The sequence below is a fragment of the Myodes glareolus genome, chromosome 6, assembly GCF_982192425.1.
Source record: "Myodes glareolus chromosome 6, mMyoGla1.1, whole genome shotgun sequence".
In the NCBI taxonomy this organism is placed as follows: domain Eukaryota; kingdom Metazoa; phylum Chordata; class Mammalia; order Rodentia; family Cricetidae; genus Myodes; species Myodes glareolus.
Window position 1 is genome coordinate 28815861 of NC_142031.1, and position 21471 is coordinate 28837331.

General features: G+C 46.3%; 1 protein-coding gene across 1 annotated transcript; it reads right to left on the minus strand.

Moving 5' to 3' along the window:
* Window positions 1-11381: 11381 nt before the first annotated feature.
* On the minus strand, window positions 11382-14085 carry Pcgf1 (polycomb group ring finger 1). Its single transcript, XM_048416580.3, has 9 exons — window positions 13931-14085; window positions 13415-13520; window positions 13141-13293; window positions 12917-12988; window positions 12674-12779; window positions 12443-12476; window positions 12259-12345; window positions 11605-11685; window positions 11382-11527 (listed from the first exon to the last, which is right to left on the minus strand). The coding sequence occupies exons 1-9, from the start codon at window positions 14021-14023 to the stop codon at window positions 11480-11482; spliced, it is 780 nt and encodes a 259-aa protein (XP_048272537.1). The 5' UTR covers window positions 14024-14085; the 3' UTR covers window positions 11382-11479.
* Window positions 14086-21471: the final 7386 nt, after the last annotated feature.

Below are 21471 nucleotides of genomic sequence, written 5' to 3' on the forward strand. Positions count from 1 at the left end.
GAACCCCCCCTTCCCCCCCCACTCAACTGCTTGCTACCAGCTCGGCTAGTCACGAGACCTCCCTCAGCTGCGGCCTGTGCCCTGTGTGTGGAGCCAGCAGTTCAGTTAAACCCCACGCCTCCCAAGCTCCACAGGCTCGGGACAGTCTCTGCCTGCCTGGTTTGCTCTTTTCTGAGTTGTTTTTAAATTTCCCTTGTAAGTGCGGTGCTTTAGTGGCGTGAATCAGAACGACTCGGTCACGTGGAGGCATACGCGGCTTCCGGGTTGCTCTTTTCTACCCCTGGATTCTGGGTTTCTGGTTCCGTGTATGGAATTGATTTAATTAAACTTTCTTTCTTGAGCAACTTATATTTCCTAGTTTTTAACAAATACTAAGGCAGACACTGAAACAGGACCTGTTTAAGTCACCTTTGCAGTGGTTCTAGTCGCAACTTGGCAACAGCGCCGCCAACTAGACAAGAGGTAATATGGCAGTTTTTGTTTCCAACGCCAATTTTACTGTTTTCTTTATTAATACAATGGATTATGTCATGCAAGGTTTATATGACTATGGGAATATATTAATTTACTTGTTGCTAGGTTTCAGTTTTCTTTTCAATATTTTATCATTAAGAAAGATACGATTTTTACGGACTAATATTGAACAACTAGTTGAAAGGATTAAAATTATTGAAAATCAGGGGTTATCTGAACAAGTGGATACTATGATAGACAAAATTGACTCCATGTCCAAGGGTACTAGGAAGTTACCTGAAAGGGTACAGGCTGTTGAATTTGACGTTCAGATGTTACCACAAAGTTTTGATAAGGTAACAGATAGAATGAACCTCCAGAATGGGAACCAAAAAACTGATACCTTAGTGAAATTACTAGAAACACGGGTAGGTCAGGAGATTCAGGATTTAAGGGATACAATGATAAAAAGATTAGAAATGATTGAAGAAACTATTGGAGCTGGTGAACAGAGTAAGAAGGCACAAGGACAGGATACAATGCCACCACCAGCTGTTAGAACTGGCTTACCCAGGGTCCTAACAACATACCCTGTAATTTATTCTGACAAAGGGTTAACTTCCAAAGGCTCAAAGGGAGTTAAAGAAGCTAGATGGACACCAATAGCAATGAATGATTTAAAAGAAATTAAGCAAGCTGTCGTTAACTTTGGCTTGCACTCTGCATTTGTTAAGGAAATGATAAGGACTTGGGCTTCTAATGTCAGAGCTACTCCCCATGATTTCTCTCAGCTAGTGTCTGCAGTTTTAGATGATGGGCCTTCCTTGATGTTTGGAATTTATTTCAGAGAAGAATCCAAACATATGGAACAGCAAGGAAGAGCAAAAGGTGTGGAGGTTTCCCAAGATCAAATTCTTGGTGTAGGAGCATATGCTGATCCACAGGTCCAAGCTCTTTATGATGAAGAAGTGCTGTCCTTATGTCACAAAGCAGCCTTGAATGCTTTGAATAGAATACAAGATCCAGCAAAAAGGGTCGAATCATATACCAGGGTTAGGCAGGGACAGAGAGAACCCTTTACTGACTTTGTGCAAAGATTAATTAAGGCTCTGGACATAGGGGTAACAGACCCAGAAGCTAGACGAATACTTCTTGAATCTCTAGCTTTTGAAAATGCAAATACTGAATGTAAAAAGATAATTGGGCCTTTAAGATCTAGATCAGCACCAATGGAAGAATGGATACAGCATACAATGAATGTTGAGATGTTTAGCTATAACGATGAATCCTGGGTAGGAGAAGCGATTTCCAAAGCTATGAGGAGACATCAAACTACCAGGTGTTTTAATTGTGGTAAATTAGGACATCTGAAAAGGGATTGCAGGCAAAGAAATCCTAGGAATAATATCTCCTCTGGGAATGACAAAAGTAGGAGATCTCAGCCTTCAGGTATATGCAGAAGATGCGGTAAAGGCCGACATTGGTCCAACGAATGCAGGTCAACAACAGACAGACAAGGCAACCCGATACCATCGGGAAACTCCTTGAGGGGCCTCTCGCAGGCCCCCAAGCCAAAAGTGGCCCAGTCATTCCCAGTTACAGTCGAAAATGTGTCTCACCAAGAAAATTAAAAACTCCAATGTCTGCCGTAAAAAGTAATACTGGTCTAAATGATGAATTACATGTGGAGAATGAGTCAAAAAATTCAGGAGGACAGAGTAAACGTATATTTTGGCAAACGTATATTAACGATCAAAGACCAAAGCTAAGAGTCTGTATAAATGGCATTTTTATTGAAGGCTTATTAGACACAGGTGCGGATGTAAGTATAATTACTCCAGAATCCTGGCATCCGAATTGGCCTCTTCATGAGGTAGATGTTCAGTTCCTGGGAATTGGAACCCTATCTCGTGTAAAACAAAGCACAAGATGGGTGGAATGCATAGGGCCTGAAGGGCAAATAGGAAGATTAAGGCCATATATAGCAAATATTGCAATAAATTTATGGGGCCGTGACCTGCTACAGCAATGGAATACCCAGATTAACATTCCTGTAGTTCCAGGAACTCACAATTCTGGGAAGGATATAATGAGGTATTATGGAAAAAGGTCACCAGCCATTCAGGCTGTACAAGAACACACAGCCAATAGCAAACCTTTAGAGGTACCAACAGCCCTACCTTTAAAATGGCTAACTGAGAAGCCAATATGGATCAAGCAGTGGCCTCTAGCTGAAGATAAGTTACAGGCTTTGGAACAGCTGGTACAAGAGCAACTAGATGCTAACCATATTGAAGAATCAACCAGCCCTTGGAATTCTCCTGTGTTTGTTGTAAAAAAGAAATCTGGTAAATGGAGAATGGTGACAGATCTAAGAGCTGTCAACAAGGTAATTCAGCCTATGGGTCCGCTACAATCTGGAATTCCTTTGCCTTCTCTATTACCAAGAGGATGGCCTCTTATAGTTATTGATTTGAAAGATTGTTTTTTCACTATACCTTTGCAAAAAAAGGATAGAGAAAAATTTGCCTTCACAGTGCCTACTTATAATAATTCTCAGCCTACTAGGAGATATCAATGGACTGTCCTCCCACAGGGGATGCTCAATAGTCCCACATTGTGTCAATATTTTGTTAATAAGCCACTGGAAATAATTCGTAAGCAATTTCCCAAGTCCATAATTTATCATTACATGGATGACATTTTATTATCTGATTCAAATAAAGATATTTTGGAAAGTATGTTTGAAGAAGTAAAGAAAGTTTTGCCTAGGTGGGGATTACAAATTGCCCCTGAAAAGATTCAAAGAGGAGATTCTATTAATTACCTAGGCTACAGAATAGGGTTAGAGAAAATTCGAACACAAAAGGCACAAATTAGGAGAGACCGGTTACGGACTCTTAATGACTTCCAAAGATTGTTAGGAGATATTTCCAGTCTACGACCAGCTGTTGGGATAACACCTGATCTAATAGTTCATTTAAACAAAACCTTAGATGGTGATAAGGATTTGAATAGTCCCAGAAAATTGACAGTTGAAGCAGAAAAGGAACTGACAATGATTGAGGAAAAATTACAGGAGGCACATGTGGATAGGGTCAACCCGAATCTTAGTTCCATCCTAGTCATACTGCCTTCCAGAATTTCTCCTACAGGGATTTTAATGCAGAGGGAAGATATTATTTTAGAGTGGATATTTATACCTCATAAACCAAGTAAAAAATTAAAAACTTATGTAGAAAAGGTTTCAGAATTAATTATAAAAGGTAAACTGAGACTTCGTCAACTAGCAGGTATAGACCCAGCAGAAATTATAGTGCCTTTTACTACTGAGGAAATAAGAAAGTTATGGGAAGATAATGAACCATGGCAAAGAGCTTGTGCTAATTTTTTGGGAGAAATTAGCAGCAACTATCCCAAAAGTGATAGACTTAACCTCATAAAGAGAACTTCTTGGATTCTTCCTAGAATTGTACGTGATGCTCCAATAACTGGAGCTCGGACATTTTATACCGATGCAAATAAATCAGGGAAAGCAGGTTATAAATCAGAAGAATTGAGTAAGGTGGAACAAAGCCCTTATAATTCTGTCCAGAAGGCAGAATTATATGCCATTCTTATGGTGCTAAGGGATTTTAAAGAACCTCTTAATATAGTTACAGATTCACAATATGCAGAAAGAGTTATCTTGCATATTGAAACCGCTGAATTCATACCAGATGACACAGAGTTGACTTCATTGTTTATCGAGGTACAGGACATAATTAGGAATAGGCTTTGTCCAATGTACATAACACACATCCGGTCCCATACCGGTCTGCCTGGGCCTCTAGCACAAGGTAACGCTGAAATTGACCAATTATTGATTGGAAGTGTTCTGCAGGCCTCAGAATTTCATAAAAAACATCATGTCAATAGTAAAGGCTTAAAGAAAGAGTTTTCCATTACATGGCAACAAGCTAAGGACATTATAAAGAGATGTCCTACTTGTTCTTTCTATAATCAAACACCATTGCCTGCAGGGAGTAACCCAAAGGGTACTCAAAGGAATGAAATCTGGCAGATGGATGTGTTCCACTTTATGGAATTTGGTAAATTAAAATATGTACACCACACCATAGACACGTATTCAGGTTTTCAATGGGCAACTGCCCTGAGCTCAGAAAAGGCTGATTCGGTAATCACACATTTATTGGAAGTTATGGCCATCATGGGTATACCTGCACAAATAAAGACAGACAATGGTCCAGCATATGTATCTAAGAAAATGAAACGCTTCTTTGCTTATTATAATATAAAACACGTTACAGGTATACCAAATAATCCTACAGGTCAGGCAGTTATAGAAAGATCAAATCGTACTATAAAGGATATGCTAAACAAACAGAAAGGGATGAAAGATACCCCCAGAAATAGATTGCATAATGCTTTATTAACCTTGAATTTTCTTAATGCTAATGAGAAAGGAACAACAGCAGCAGAGAGGCATTGGATAATGGAAAAAACTTCTGAACTAAACCAACCTGTTTATTTCAAAGACGTGCTGACCTCTCAATGGAAGCCAGGAGATGTGCTACGTTGGGGAAGGGGTTTTGCTCTTGTTTCCACAGGAGAAGAAAAATTGTGGATACCATCAAAATTAATAAAGGTTCGATTTGAAGAGGAGAAACCTCTTGGAAAGGAGAAATGACAGCATCTACAATGATGATAACCATACAGGTGGTAAGAAAAGCATATAGAATGGGGGCAGGGTTCTGTTCTTATCTCCACAGGAAAACACTGATCTTTGAAAAGTTCAAGGGACCCTGGATATTTGAATACTGACAGATGGAAAATAACGGCCCAATAGGGACTATCAAGAAAACTGAATAGGTTCTGTAAGTACCATATACTAAATCATATTTCTAAATTTATAGAGCTGGTTTTAGAGTTGAACTCTGGCTCAGTCCCTCTCTAATTCCAAGCCTGTTGTTTAAAGAAAAACCCAGAGTTTCTGGAGTTTCTGTCTCATGTCAAGAGCCATGATATGGGACAGAAAGAAATATGAGTTTAGAAAACATCTTTACTTTTCTTCATATCTATCATACCTTCATTAAATATATCTATCATGTCTCTCATTGAATATAGGTATTCATGTATATGTCTATATAATTAATGTTTAAGTTTTCCACAATGAACAATGAGTTTTTCCTACAGTGACATTTGAAGTTTCCAGGAAGAAGATGGGGCCCCATAACAACAACTCCACCTGGTTGATATGACGTCATGATACTGATAGCGCTACTACAAGACCTGTTTTGGGTACCAGCTGCACAAGACGGTTCCAACGTGCTGAAATGGTGCACATCTTGTACAACATTCTGGCCAGACCTCCACAAAATACTCAGAGACTATTTGCAATTTTAAAAGACATTGATCTTGAAATTTAACCATCATTTTACTTTCACAGGATCCCCCAGAAAGAACGTTGCCCCCATGACAGCTGGAAGTAATTCTAGAGAACGACGTCCCCTCTCCCAATAAAGTTTGTCCTTGGGTTTAGGGACATCATTTAGGGGTTGGTTATAATTAGTATACGGTTGAGGGTTGGGGGAGGAATTTTATAAGCACAGGAATCTTAAAAAAAAAAAAAAAAAGGAGGGATAATTGGATTATGGGATAAATAGATTTGTACTTGTGAGTTATTGCTTTTAGACAAACATATTGGTATCGATTCTTATATATTGATACAAAGTTAAATTATGTTGACTATTTTATGCATGCATGCTTCATGCTTCTACCTCTGTTTAAAACATTTTTATGTATTTGTATATATATATTGTATTGATATATGTATATTTACCATATTGCATTGTACACTTCTACCTCTGATTAAGATACTTATATATTGTTTATGTATTGATATATATTTACCATATTGCAATGTATACTTGCACATTGTTTATATTTGGAGGTCTCATTGTCCTCATTTATTGCACACTTGTTTATTATCTCAGTCTTTAAGTTAGATAGATATTGAGAATTATATAGATCAACAGTCATCTAAGTTTGTCATTTATAATTAGACTAATCAGGTTCTTTAGATATATAGAGATTATATTCAGTATAGATAGATAATCTTCAACCTCTTCAAAGAGCTGTAGAAAATGGCCTTTAATCTAATTCAGAGTTCTATGGTAGGGAGACACAATCACTCCTGGCAACACTGATCTATGCCCGAGAGAATGTTGAGCACCAAAGACACTCCACCTGGAGCCTTTCTTCTTGGCAGAACTGGCCTTTGGGTAAAAAAATGCTCATACCTCAACTACTGACAGAGTTACAGAATATCCGTAAATGGATAAAACAAGACTGTCATATCCTGCCAAGACAGGGTAAGATAGTTTTGAAGTTTCTTGCCTTTGAAAATGGTATGTCAGTTACATCAGGCCTTAGCCAAAGTTGGTTGCTTCAACGCTGCAAATGTGACTTTGGGTGTTTGTCCAGGTAGCCAGTTGTCTCTGCGATTTGGTACATGTTCTGGAAGTTGTTTGATTGCACTTCCTAATTACTCAGATAACATTATTTCCCTTCTCAGATCTTCGATGGGATTGAAGATTATATAAATGTAGTTACTTTCCTTTCATGACTTGGCCAAGTTATTTGTTATACAAGACTTAAGCTAGTTAGAATAGGATATTTGTATTTATTGTATATAATTTCGTAGGTTTGTACTTATTGTATATAATTGCGTAGTAGGCTTAGAACTCTCTTACTTAAACAAAAGGGGGAGATGCTGTGGGAGTTCCTTCAGCTCCTTCAGCCAATCGCCGCTGAGTTACCAGCCCATTGGGGCGTGGTCTCTCCCTTTAAAAAAAGCAGCGGCTGTCCTCCACTCTTTTTTTGTCTTCCGGCTCCGTTTCCGGCCCCTGGACTCCTTTCCTGTTCGCGCGGAGGGGCTGTTGTCTGGGACGGTAATCTGTAAGTTTTTTCCCCTTTGAATAAATAACCATTCTATTAATCATAATTCCAAACTGGTGTGGGATTGTCTGTGACTTACGCCTTCACCCTAGAACAAATGTAACTTAGAGTTGTGGTGCCCCAAATAGGACTTGGGAGATCCTGGGGACCTGGGCCAAAGGCTCCTTGACAATAGGACATTCCCCTTGAAAGTGGGAGGGGTGTCTTCCCAATAAAGGGTTCCCTTTCCTCTGATGACACCCCAGCCTTCAGGCATTCAGCTCCTCCTGGAAGCCTGGGGGATGTTCTTGAAGCTCAATGAAGGGTCAGAGAGCAGAGCCAGGCCACAGGGAAAAGCTGAGCTGCTTCAGAACCTTGTTAATTGGTTATTAATGGGGACGAGTGGGGGAGAGGGCAGTAGAGGGCCTCTGCCACAGGCCTCAGTCCTCAGCACAGGCCCTGTGGTTTCACTTAATCTGCAATTAAAGCCGATCCCAGGAGGCAGCAGGAACTGCCCCACCGCATCCCAGTCCTGTCACCCAAAAGACACTGCAACCTCGCCTCACATATCCATTATGTGGCTTTTATGTCCTTTTTACCTCTGTTCTCAATTACTCCTGTGGTGGGGGTGAGGAGTGTGGGGCTCTCCTGAGGGGCTTTGCCCTCCTCTCCTTCCATCTCTCCTGCCTACTCCTCCCTTCAGCAGATGGGCTCAGGTGATGGACGGGATAGTCCTCAGACACAGGTTTTGGGGGGAGAAAGAGAAGTGGAGAGGTTAAAGGGAAGATGTCCTGACATCAGAGGCTGACTGAGGCCAGCCCAATGCCTAGGGGCTAGTCCAGACTATCCTGGGGCCCTTGAAGGGGGCTTCTCCTGGCTATGCATCTGGAACCTGAGCTGGGGAGAAACCGGATCCACAGAGGGGGGCGGAGGAGGGTGAGTGATTGATGAGGGATAGTAAGAGATTAAACCTGGGTTCTGGGCTTGAGAGGAACACTCAGCTATCTCTTAGACTTTTCCCTACAGGAATTGAGGAGCACAGAAACTTCCTGGTGCCCGGTTGTTTTGCACCCACAGGTCCAGCACTCTGGGGTTCTAAAGGATCCAGGCTGTCTTCCCTGGCATCTCAGGCAATTCTTCTGGTCTCCAGCCTTCTCTGTCTCCCCATTGTCCCCTCAGACACTTCAGGGGCCTTTTAAATCCCTCTCAGAGTAGATGGGATGCTTACACTCAGACCTTCATTTCCTTCAGACACTCACCTGTTACCCAACGGTTCCCTCCACGCAGGTCCCTTTAGCCCTTGGGTCTGTTCAATAAATGACTGGTGCGCTCAGAGTGGCTCACCCCACAAAATCCCTTTGAATGCTGAGTGTAAGAGCAAGCTGTATTGGAGGCTGCTCAGAATTGCCCTGTCGTGGCAGTAGACAAAGAATCTTGTCAGAAGCCAGGTGTGGCGGCACACACCTTTAATCCCAGCAATTGGAAAGCAGAGGCAGGCAGATCTCGGAGTTTGAGGCCAGTCTGATCTACATAGTAAGTTCCAGGACAGCCTTAGCTACACATTGGGACCCTGTCTCAATAACAACAAAAGTATTTTTAGAAACTGGGGATATAGGTCAGTTGGCAGAGGACTTACCTAGCACACACAAAAAGAAAAAGGAAGAAAAGCCAAGCAAGGTGTGTGGGAGAGGTCCCTCTGTCTCTGGGTTGTTTTCTTTTGAGGGCTGGAGTTTAAACAGGGTCTTGTCATATAGCCCAGAGTGGACTAGAACTCACAACAATCCTCTTGCCTCAACCTCAGAACCGCTTGCACTCAGCCTGGGACAGTTTCCTTTTTCAGATTGAGGACCTAAGTGGTAATCAGATCCCTTGGGTTCTGGAGTTGAGTTCTATTGAGTTCTGCACTCCCTCCCCCAGAAGCATTGGCCTGATATCCCTAAATGAGATGCGCGTGACCTCGGGGTCAGGGTGGGAAAAGGAAAGCGAGTCTGCAGCTGCGCAGCATCAGCAACCACAGGAGATGCACTGCAGCTGCAGCAGTCACTGCGCTGACAGGACGAAGATTGCGGCAACCACCGGACCCCATCGTTCCCGCCAGATCCAAACCTTAGCACCTTCAGCTGTTCCAGCCTCAAAGTAACGGCCACATTTCCAGGCGTGGGAGCTCAGGACTCCTGAGCTAGGAACCCCTAGTCTTCCGGCCCGACTTAATTAAAATAAAACAAAAGCATTTATTTAGCGCGCGGGAGTGGTGGTGGTGCACGGGGTTTCATGGATACAAGCTGCTTTCTGACATTTTAAATTTTATTTAAAAAATTTTGCTTTGAAAACTTTATACTTTGTATTTTGGTTATATTCAACCCCAATTCCTCAGATTTCTTTTTGTTGCTGAGCTGCTGCCATATCCAAGAGCAAGCACCTTCGCAGAACGCGGGTGAGGGGGACAACACAGACCACAGTCTAACTCCTCAGCAGTGTTTGCTGCGCTTAGCAGCGCTCCTCCTTGCCCATGCCTCCATAAGAAACCCTCGAGGGTTTATGCGGAGAGGCGCATAAACCCTCGAGGACACCCAGGGTGCCGTGTGCTGTAGACTTTAGATTCCGACGTCCTAGAGGAACACTATTGGAATATTTATCCCAACATGCCCTGCTGTTGAGGTCAGCTTCTGGGAACAGCTGTTTTGAACGGGGGAGGGGATCCCTGGAGGAGGTGAGTCTGTCGTCCACCCCTCCCCACACATACCCAGTTTTATAGAAATGAGATACGGGAACCGGAATCTTTAGGGATGCATCCGCACCCAGATCCATCATCTGCCTCATACACTCGCACTTTTTCTTAGAAACGGCTCACTTCGTACTCCATCCAGGCTAGCCCAGAACTTCTGGTAATAAATACTCCTGCCTCAGTTTCCCCAATGTTGAAATTTATAAGTGAGAGTCGCTTGGCCTGTATTCATTGACAGCCTTCCAAACCGACCTCAGCTGTACACTTTTCATTACCAATCGCCCTGCGGCTTCACCCCTTAAGCTCCAAGAGTAGGCCTTCAGCCAGCAAAATTTAGGCTTTACACTTAGGAACCCCGGACCTTAAATTCTTTGCTCACTGCAGCTCATCCCAGATTGGGCAGCAGCCTGAGGTTTACTTCAGGATGGCCTGGGTGTGTCTTTGGCCTGTTACTGCCTGGTTTTTGTTGTTTCGGTTTTTTTTGTTTGTTTTTGAATACAGAGTTTTAGTAACCTAGCCGTCCCATAGACCAGGGAGGGCTCAAAATCAGAGATTTGCCTGCTTTTGCCTCCTGAGTGCTGCGAGTATGTGTACCCTACCTACGCTTGTTTTTTTGTTTTTTGTTTGTTTTGTTTTTTTGTCTTTTGGGTGCAGAAATACTTTCTGACTCTTCCACACAGCTATCCATAGAACCAGGACACTGGCTGGGATTATTGCCAAAGTTCATCACATACAGTGGGCTTTTAGAGACAAGATAGGCCCTTGCCTGACCACGCCCCTCTTCTGTGGTGCTCCTCTTGGTGTCTTCCCCCCCATCTCAGCTTCACTGACTCCCCTTTCCCAAGGCTAGCTGCCTCTGTAGACAGCTGTCCTAGGCTCACATCTGCACCACTAGATGCCATTTCTGGAGTCTTCTTTCTTGTCTTTAGTTACCAGGCTACACAACCAATGCAATTATTTGGATTTTTTTCCTTAAATATTACTTTTCCTCCTCTTCAGCCCTGTAGGGGCCACACGCCCTCCTCTCTTGACATGTTTGTGACATTTCCGCGGAGGCTGCTATCATATCCTGTAGCACATGAGGGCAGCAAGAGCTGCCAGGTAGACGGCCAGATTTCAGTTCACCGCGGGCCTCTATCCCACTACTCCTGCAAGTCACGAAGGACATCCTGAGGACATCTGGTAGATACCGGGGAGACTGCTGAGCAACCAGGACACAGGCCAAAGCTTGAGTGTGCAGGGAGTAGTCAAGGAAGATGAAAAATGCTTTTTAAAAGCTTTTATTTCAAAAAATAAAGCCACAGTTAATTTCACATAAATATCTGGGGAGGGGTGGGAAGGGGGTGGAAGCAAGTCTGGCCCCTACCTCCTCTTCTCTTTCACACTGTATTGTAAAAGCAAAGGAGATGGCTAAGGAAAGAAGGAAAAGAAAAAAATGAGGGGCTGTTAGCATCTGCAAGGTCCTCAACCCATTGCACCCGGCTTACCTTGCCGAACCAGCGGGACAGCCATAGCTGCTTCATTGTCATGTGATCAGGGAGAACCTCATTGTCAAAAAGGAGCTGTACCTAAGGGGGAGATGGGGCAGGGAAGAGACCTTGGTAGTCCTCGGCAGAGACTGTTCCCTGGACTGTCCCTGAGTGCGTATGTATGCATGTATGTTCCTGTGTACATTGTGTGTTTCTGTCTGTAGAGGCCAGAGAACAGCTCTGGGTGTTGTTCCTCAGGCTCCATCTATCTTGTTTCTTTTCTGAAACAGGTTCTCTCACTGGCCTGGAACTCATCAAGCAGGGTAAGGCTAGTCCCAGCCCCGGTACTGGGATTATAAATTTGCACTGCCTCACTTAGGTTGGTTTTGGTTTAGGTCTGGGAACTGAACTCTGGCTTGCAAGGCAAGCGCTTTAGCGGCTAAGCTGTCTCACCAGAGCCTCCTTCCACTTTTTTTTTTATTTCTGAAGACAAGGCCTTACTCTGGAGCCCAGACTTGCCTGGAATTTAATATATATATAATTATAGCCTAGGCTAACTTTGAACTTGAAGTAATCTCCCTGTCTCAGCTTCCTTCCAGACACAAGCCTCCAAATCAGACATTCCCTCCCCTTTCAGCCTCTTGTTCTTTCATATAACAGGGGTTTACTTACATGTTGTGGATTTAGCATTAGGCGGTGACACAGAACCCTTCGGAGATGGCGAACCTCAGCTCTAACAGAGCATCGGACATATTTGTTCTAGGAGCAGCGAAGGGGGGAAGAGGACAGGTGTGTGAGGAAGGGGCTGCTGGGAGAGGCTCTCCTTCAAAGAGGCCCTCCCTTCAGCCTTTCTCACCTGAAGGACGTTTTTATTCTTGTCTTTGCCAGAACTGGACGGAAACAGAAATAAGTTAGAGGATTGCATTTTTCCTCTCTTCCCACCTAGATCCATAGCACACTCTCTTCAAGGGAACAGCCACTCCCTCACCCCCTGGCCTTTCCGTCCCCCTGGCCTTTCCATAAGTCCCTTAGCCGATTCTGGGGCACCAGTAGTAGTATTCCATGCAACCTCTGACCTGCCCCTCACCTCAGCCGCTCCAGGCACAGGCTCAGCTGTTCATCATAGCGATAATAGTGGGCTTTAGAGTGGTCGAAACTGCTGAAAGGGAGGCCAAGGTTGCTCAGGGCTGGCTCTGAGAAAAAGTAGACATTGAGGAGGCTGGTACAGGTTCCACACCCCCTTTCCCCCAGAGAGCAAACCTGGGCAGAGGAAATGCTCTGAGAGCTTTATTTGTCCCCCTCTTGCCCCAAATAACCACCAAGGACATACCTTCCCCACTGGGCTGGGTGACTCTGTCCAAACCTCGGGACTGATAGAATTCCCGAATCCGCTTCTCTTCACCTAGGAGGGGGTGGAGGGCGGCCATGTTAATTCTCTTTGTCCTGGTTGTTGACCTCTTTATCTAGATGATTCCCAATAAGACTGTTGTTCACGTCAAGCTGCCACCCAGCATGAGAGTCAGGAGGCCCCACGAACACAAGGTGGCCACTCACTGTCTTGCAAGCCTGGTACCAGTTTATAGACTATGTCCTGCATGACCCGATCCAGCTTGAGGTTGAGCAGAGGCTGCGTCTCGTGGATCTTGATGTTGCACATGGGGCAGTACTTGCTGGTCTGCAGGTACTTCACAATACAACTTTTGCAGACTGTAAGGAGAAACGCAGACGCTCAGGCCCTTTGGGACCCCGGCACATAGGGCGAGTGGGACAGACAGCAGAGGCTTGCAGCCAGCCTTGGTGAGGACAGGGCGGGATCCGGGACACTCACAGGTGTGGAGACACTCTGTGATGGTGGTGGCATCCACGAAGTAGCCGGCACACAGGCAGCAGACGATGTGTTCATTCAGGTCTTTGATCTTCACCCGGACCTCCTCCTGCGGACACACCCTCAGTCACTCCTCACTGGTCTCGCAAACCCACCCCACCTCACCTCTGCACTTCCCAGTTCCGGAGCGGTTCCTGTCACTGGACTCAGTTCGTGGAAGGGGGTGGGGGAAATGAGCTCCCCCTCCGCCCAGCAGAGGGCTCCGCGCACAGCGGGTGCTCTGTTCTCCCGGACTCGCCCGACCCTCCTTTCCCTAGGGAGACCAAGCGCCGTCAGTGACACTAAACGCGCAGGCGTCTTAGTCCAGCGTTTGGCAACCCTGCCGGAATCGCGCGTGCGTACCGCGCACCCCACTGCTGCGCAGGCGCAATGGGCGCCTGTCCCGCCACCGCCCGTCCTCTCGCCCGCTTGGGTTCGCACAGCTAACGGACCCCAGCAGTCACCCCGCCGCCCCTGCACCTCGTTCCGTAGCGGGTCCATCTTGTACACTGACTGGAGCTGGTTCCGAAGCCTCATCGCGATCGCAATCTGGCCCCCCTGAGGAGACGCCATCTTAAAGGCTGATCCCAGCCCGCCACTTCCGGTACCGCCTGCGGGGCGGGACTTGTATCATAGCAACGAGGGCCTCAAATTCTCCGGATTGGCTAATCTTCCGGCACACCCCGCCCTCACCCTTTCGCTTTCCCCGTGTGCTCACCTGAGCCCGCTGGCCCCCCCTCCCCTTGGTCATTAGGGAGTGGGGGGGGGTGGTCGTGTAGCAGGATCCCGGTATTCCTCCCTCCCACGGGCGTCCTTCCGACGGTGCGCACCCGACCTCTGGATCAACTTCAGGAGCTTGTGATAGATAGCCTGTGCCCTCCGACCCCGAGGCCGTGCGATCGCCGCCCGCTGCTGCCCCGAAGAGTGGGAGTCCTGGGACTCGACCTCGCCTGAGAACCCGGGTCCTCACCCTGCAGTGCGACCCTACTCGGCTGCTGCGGCGTCCGCGCTGCGAAACTGCGTCCGGGTGGCGGGCCTTCTCCCCGCTCCACCGCGGGAGTTTCTCCCGGCTTCGCGAAGTCTCGGAGAGGGTGCTTTGGGTGGGGTGGGGAGGGAGAGACCCTCCGGGAACGTGGCGATCTTACCCCCCACTCTCTCGCTGCTGCCGGGGGTGGGGGGAATAGGCCCTGGTTAATGATGATGATTTAATCATCGGCGCCTGCGGAGGCCTGGGATAGACTAATGCAGAGCAGATGCCAAAGGAGGAGGGGAGGACTGACAGCGAAGATACTTGGGCAGCGAGTGCCTGAAGTAGCATAGGTCCAGGCCCGCACTGGGTGAGGACCCAGGGGTCCCCGGGACTGGTACACTGTCATCACTGCGTTCTTACAGCGAAATTAAAAAAATTAAAAATTTACTCTGAAGCGTATTAGCACCGAGTACAGCTAGAGATTGGAGCCAGAGGGGAGATAACCACCGGAACATCGAAATGCTTTCTGAAAAAGATGGAACTCTGTGTAGGCATGATTGACGCATGGATGAGCGGTATAAATATAAGTGTGATGGAAATAGGAAAGAAAGGTAGTATGGAGAGGACCGATCGAGAAAATAGAAGTACCGGGCGGTGGTGGCACACGCCTTTAATCCCAGAGGCAGAGGCAGGCGGGTCTCTGCGTTCGAGGCCAGCCTGGTCTACAAGAGCTAGTTCCAGGACAGGCTTCAAAGCTACAGAGAAACCCTGTCTCAAAAAACAAGAGAGAGAGAGAGAGAGAGAGAGAGAGAGAGAGAGAGATATCCAAGACAACTAAGACTGTTACAAAGAAACTCTGTCTCAAAAAAGCCAATAGATAGATTAGATAGATAGATGATAGATAGATAGATAGATAGATAGATAGATAGATAGATAGATAGATAGATAGATAACAACAAATGTATGGATTGGGAGTGGTTACAGTAGAAGAAATGGGGCCTAAAAGGGTTGGAATGATTAGACTGATGGCAACAGGTACCGGACAGAAAGGGGGGGGAGTGTGTGTATGCATGTGTGTTACCCCGTGAATGGAATAAAATGTCCTTTTCATGGAGTACATAAACAGCAAGGAAGTATTAATGACTTTCTAATCAGCTAATTACAGCTATGGTTTACCTAGTCCATGCTACCCTCATCACAACTCAGGCCTTGCAGGTCTCAACCACTTTCTTCCTGTCCACCATTGCTTCTGCTCCTGTCCCTTCTTCCCACAGCATGAAATAGTGATTCTGATCATCGGTTGGATAGAACACGTTTCTGATGGATGTTTCGTATTTTGATTGTGGTGTTAGTTTAATGGGCATTTACATCTGTGGAAACCAGTCAGAGTATACACTTTAAAAACTTGCAGCTTATTGTAAATTAGACCTCAAGAACACTTAAAAAAATTAAGGCACGGGCCTGTAATCCCAACACTTGTGAGGTAGAGGCAGGGGAATCAGGAGTTCAGGGTCATCCTAAGCTACACAGCAATTTTGAAGTCATCCTGAGCTACATAAAACAGTCTCAACAAAAACAAGCAATAAGTAAATCATAAAATTTAGAGAATCAGATTGTTGAGCCAAATGTGGTGGCACACCTTCAATTCCAGTGCTCAAGGTAGAGGCGGGTGGATTTCTGAGAGAGGCCAGCCAGGGCTACACAGAGAGACTCTGGAAAAAAACTGAAAACTAAAATAAAAAATTAGATCATGTTCTTTCCTTTTTCTTTTTTTTAAAGATATTTTAGCACTGGGGTTACAGCTCTGTAGTGAGGACTTGTCCCAGGCTTTGGTCATCCCTAGGAACACACACACACACATGCACACATGCACACACAACTTAACAAACCCAGGGACTGGATGTTATCTCTGATGTTAGGAGTATTGACTGCTCTTTCAGAGGACTTGGGTTCACTTCCCAGCTCCCACAAAATGGTTTACAACAACCTGTCACTCCAGCTGCAGACCCCATGCCCTAGTGTGGCCTCCACAGCCATTATACCGTGTTTGTGGTGCACATATATACAGGAGGCAAAACATTCATGCACATAAAATAAATTTCAAAAACACAAAAAAGCCCCAAACTTGATATTTCCCTTTTCATTCAGAATAGAAGTCTAACACCTTGTGTGGTTTCCCCAGCCACATTAAGCTCCTCACTGCCTATTCCATAAAAACACCAAAATGGGGTCTGCTGATACCCTGGCCATGCATGCTTCCTCCCTCATTTAGGTCTCTTTGAGGCTTCTGGGTTCCAACCGCACAAACAAACTATTCATTTAACGTCCTTGCTTTTTTTTTCCCCTCTTCTTACCATATTTTAGCACTGTTAGTATTGGTCTTGTTTTTTTTTTGAGTTGATCTCACTACGTAGCCCTGGCTGCCTGGAATTTACTAGATAGATCAAACTTGGCTTTAATCTCACAGAGATTCACTTGCCTTTCTCTGCCTTTCAAGTGCTGGAATTAAAGGCAAGTTCCACCATACCAGGTTCTGGATCTTTTTTCTATAGATAGGTAGATAGATAGAAAGCAAGCTTGGGGCCCGAGGATGGCTCAGTGGTTGAGAGTGTTTCCTGCTCTTTGAGAGGACTCAGGTTGGGGGTTTCAGTTCCCAAGTCAAGCTGCTCACAACCTGTAACTCCAGTTCCAGGGGATCTGATGTCCTCTTCTGATTTCCACGGGCTCTTGAGTGCATGCGGCACATGTAAACTTACACAGGCAAACATGTATACCCATAAATTAAACAAATCTTTTTAAAATGTAATGTAATTTGCATATGTGCATGTGCACACTATAGTGAGCACACATGTATGTGCATGCATGTATATGTGTAGGCCAGAGAACAAACTCCGGTGTTCTTAGGATCCTGAGGAGAGAGAGGATCCTTGAGAATAAGGTTACACTGACTAGACAACAAGGCCTGTGACACTCCTGCCACTACCTCCCCAGTGCTCCCCAATACCCAGCTTTTCACAGGGATGCTGGGGACTCCACTCAGATCTGAACATCTGCAAGCAAGCTCTTTATTGCCTGAGCCTTTTCCTGAGCCCCTCTCTTTTATTTTATCCTTCCTTCCTTTCTGAAACACTCATGGTATTATTCCAGCTGACCTCAAATTTGTGATCCTCCAGCTTCGGCCTCCTAAAGTAGCTAGAATTATGGGCATGCACCACCATCTCTCTCTCTCTCTCTCTCTCTCTCTCTCTCTCTCTCTGTGTGTGTGTGTGTGTGTGTGTGTGTGTGTATTCTACTATATCGCCTTATACAGTATATAGGTAGATATATATTATTAGTTTATAGTATTTTTCTAGTTTTTAATCTGCCTTTTGTATTAGAATGTAAATTTTCAGAGCTAGGTACCTCCTTCCCTCTGCTATTCATATCTATATCTACAGATCTGAGCACATAGTGGGTGTCAAAATATTCTGCATGGTGGCTGGAGGGACAGCTCAGCAATTAAGAGCACTCACTGCTCTTGCAGAGGACATGAGTTCATTTCCCAGCACCCATGCTGGGCAGGTGGCTGACAACTACCTGTAACTCTAGTTTCAGGGGGATCCAACTTCTGGCCTCTAAGGGCTCCTGCACATATTGTAGTGCATATAAAGTCAAAGAGGCAAACACACGTGGCTATAAAATTTAAAGAAAACTTTTAGAAATATTCTGAATGAACAAATGAAAGAATGAAGGTGACGGTGACAGCTTAGAGTAAGGGTTTAGCAATGGAAAGTAAAGACTGTACTGGAAACGAAACACATCTGTAATCCTAGCACCCAGAAGCAGGAAGATCAGCGTTCAAAGGCAGCTGTGTCTACAATAGCAAATTCATAGCCTGAGCTACAGAAGATTGTCCAAAGGAGGAGGAGGCTCCATGTTAAACTTTAAAGGAAAGTATGGCAGAAGGAAGCAGCTTGGGACCTGACTGGGTAGGCCTGGGTAAGTAAGAGGCTGAATAAGCATCTTGAGGAGTGAGCATTTCCTCCAGCCTGTTGGATTTAAGGTGGTTTCAAGGACTTAAGGTGGAGTTGGCCGGAAAGCTAGAACGGAAGTGAGACTGGAGAGATGAGGCTCAAATGGCAGATGTCAGTGCTGTCTGGGTAGTGTGGGAATTGAGGCCACTGGAATGGATGAAACCTAAATAGAGATAAAAGCTAAATTCAGTCCCCTGAAGTCCTCTCTGCAGTAGAAGATGCAGTGCCAGTGGAGGACGGCTATATGCAGTAACAATGGAAGCCCATGTTACAGAATTCGAGAGAAGCATAATAAAGCAGGGCTGGGGATGCAGCTCAGTGGTGGGGCACTTGCCTAGATGCATGGGCCCCAGGCTCAATTCCCAGTGCTCAAAACAAAACCAGAAATAAAAAGCAAAAGAAACTGAAATAGAAGCTAAAGGAAAGGACATCTCAAGGATTGATGAGATGGTCCAGGAGGTGAAGGTGATTGCTTCCAAGCCTGATGACCTGAGTTTAACCCCTGGGACCCACATGGTGGGGGACAACAGAGGTAGTCCCCTGACCTCCACACTCATACTGTGGTACATCTGCACACACACACACACACACACACACACACACACAAAATGGCGGGAGGCAACAGAGGTAGTTCTCTGACCTCCACACTCATACTATGGTACATCTGCGCGCACACACACACACACACACACACACACACACAGAGAGAGAGAGAGAGAGAGAGGGAGGGAGGGAGGGAGAACTAAAAATAAAGAAATGTAATCTTATTTTTTTAAAGAAAAATTAAGAAAAAAGAAAATTTAAGAAATAATTGGTTGCAAGGTGTTCCTCAGAAGGCAGAGGCAGGGAGATTCTTGTGAGTTTGAGGCCAGTCTGGTCTACAGAATGAGTTCCAGGCCAGCCAGAGCTACATAGTGAAACCTGCACCCCCCTGCCACACACACACACCGTGCAATAAAAAAGAAGTGGTGTAGAAAAACCAGTCTCCTCTGTATTAACACAGGATAGCTGAGAAGGACAGAAATGTAGACATAACATGGGCATAACAAGGGAAAGAGAAGATTTAAAAATTCACTTGACAAGTCAGGGAAAGACAGTCCAGATGAGAAAACAGCTATACCAGAAGGACTAAACTGATGACAGACGTGGTGGCATAAGAGATAGGACCACCTTGAAGAACAGCTAACACTAGGGAGAAGGGGAAGGGAAGGAGCTGAGGTGGGGCACTCAGCTTCTCCAAGGGAATCAGCATGACAGGGCAGGCCTATAAACTCAGGGGCTGGAAGGTCAGGAGGAAAAGTAGGGGGATGGAGAATTTAAGACCAGTGTGGGCTACATAGCAAGACACAACCTCAAATATTAAAAAAAAGAAGAAGAAGAAGAAGGGGGCAGGGGAGAAAGGAAAGAAAAACACATGTGGGGGTGTGCCACAAATGCATATGGAAGGACAGGAGGAAGCGCTCACCTAGAACCTCCATCTTTAACTTGAACTAGAAGGAACCATTCAAGCAGAGGTTAAGGCAAGAAGAGAAACTCCTAGGTGGGGCTGGCAAAACTGGATGACCTCGGCCCTTACCGTCAGGTACTAGACAATTTCCTCATTAGCTCCCAGATGAGTATGTACTACCGATTGTGACCGTTCTCCCCGAAAGGTCACCAGTGGGTGATTGCCACCTGCGCAGACCTCAAAAAGTGAAAGCCAGGTCTTCACCACCTTGCCTGTTTCTATGACGCTGACTCGCTCTTGGACGAGTTCAGAAGGATTTATTCAGTTTGGTGAGAGACACAGGTACTTCCCTCCTTGAAACTCACCCTCCTGAGCACACCTGCAAACCCCTGCAAGAGACTGCCTTTCTAGGCCGGGTGCCTAGACTCCCATGGAGCAGAAGGCTTTGCTTGGGGCTTCATGTTAGGAGCATCCTCTGCCCGAAGCTCAGAACAGGGAGGGTCCTGTGGAAGGTAGGAGAAGTGATAGTGTGTTCTCTAGGGACACACATAAAAAGCACCAAAGTCAAATTGCCGCCCCCCGCCCCGCACACCCTCTGTGGCCAGTGCGGTGGGTGGAAGGAATAGCTGAGAAGGATAGAGGTGGCCAAGGTGGGAGAGGGCTCTCTCAGTACTGATGCCATCTCAGTACTGATGATGTCGTAACTACCCTCCGTCGCCCCTCCCCCCGCCCTCGAGGGCTTCTGAGAACACTGGAAAGGAGGGCCCACTTTTATCTACTTTTATGTTCCTGTCCAGATGCCCAAATATCCTGGTTCCCAGGAGAGAAAAGACCCCTTCACCCTGCCCCAGGCGCCAGGCTGCCAGTCCATCTGCTGGGAGAAAGGAGGGGCGCCTATCCCTGGGGGATCCTGGGGAAACAACTAGAACTAGTATAGGGAGGCCTATACTTGCTAGACACTTCGCTTCACGCGGGAAAGCCGCAGGGTGGAGCAGAGCTCTGAGGTGGGCAGGGGTGAGGGTCCAGGCTTGGCAGAGCGGGGCGGGGTCTTCTAGCCAGGATGTATCCAAGGCAAGCTGAGCAGCTCCTCCGTGCCCACCCGCTGCCCCCCTCCCCGGGCCCAGTCTCACCGGCTCGGAGGCGCCAGGGCCCCCCCTAGGGCCGGGGCGGGCTGGGGAAGGTAATGTAATTCCGGCCCAGCTAACCCGATTATGGCGGCCTGCACCGGGCAGGGTGGCGGCGGGGGCGTGTCTTCGACTTAGGGGCCCGCCCGGCAGGGGTCCCATCCAAGAGAGGGACACGGAGGTCACACACTCTCAGCTCCTGGGTCCGCGCCCAGGGGTCACAAGGTCACCGAGCCGCTTCATCCTTCCCCCACTCTCCTTGGCTGGCACGCTCCGGGCCCGTTTTCTGAGCCTTGGGTGGGGAGAAGTGTCTGTAGGATGCGGAGCGGGGAGCCTCCCAAGGCCTAAGCGAGTCCCCAAGTGCCGCCCTTTCGCCTTAGAGAAGGGAGGAGAGTGTGTGAGGATAGATTTCCGAGATGCAAAATAGAGGAGTGGAATCCCGCGGTGGAGGCCCGGGTTGGTCCATT

What these genes read in the sequence shown, in the direction of transcription:
- Pcgf1 (XM_048416580.3), bottom strand. Translation starts at nt 14,023, where the DNA reads ATGGCGTCTCCTCAGGGGGGCCAGATTGCGATCGCGATGAGGCTTCGG. An exon ending in GGTACCAGGCTTGCAAGACA is followed by an intron (nt 12,989 to 13,140) that starts GTGAGTGGCCAC and finishes ACCCCCTCCTAG; the next exon opens with GTGAAGAGAAGCGGATTCGG. An exon ending in AGAATAAAAACGTCCTTCAG is followed by an intron (nt 12,346 to 12,442) that starts GTGAGAAAGGCT and finishes CGCTGCTCCTAG; the next exon opens with AACAAATATGTCCGATGCTC.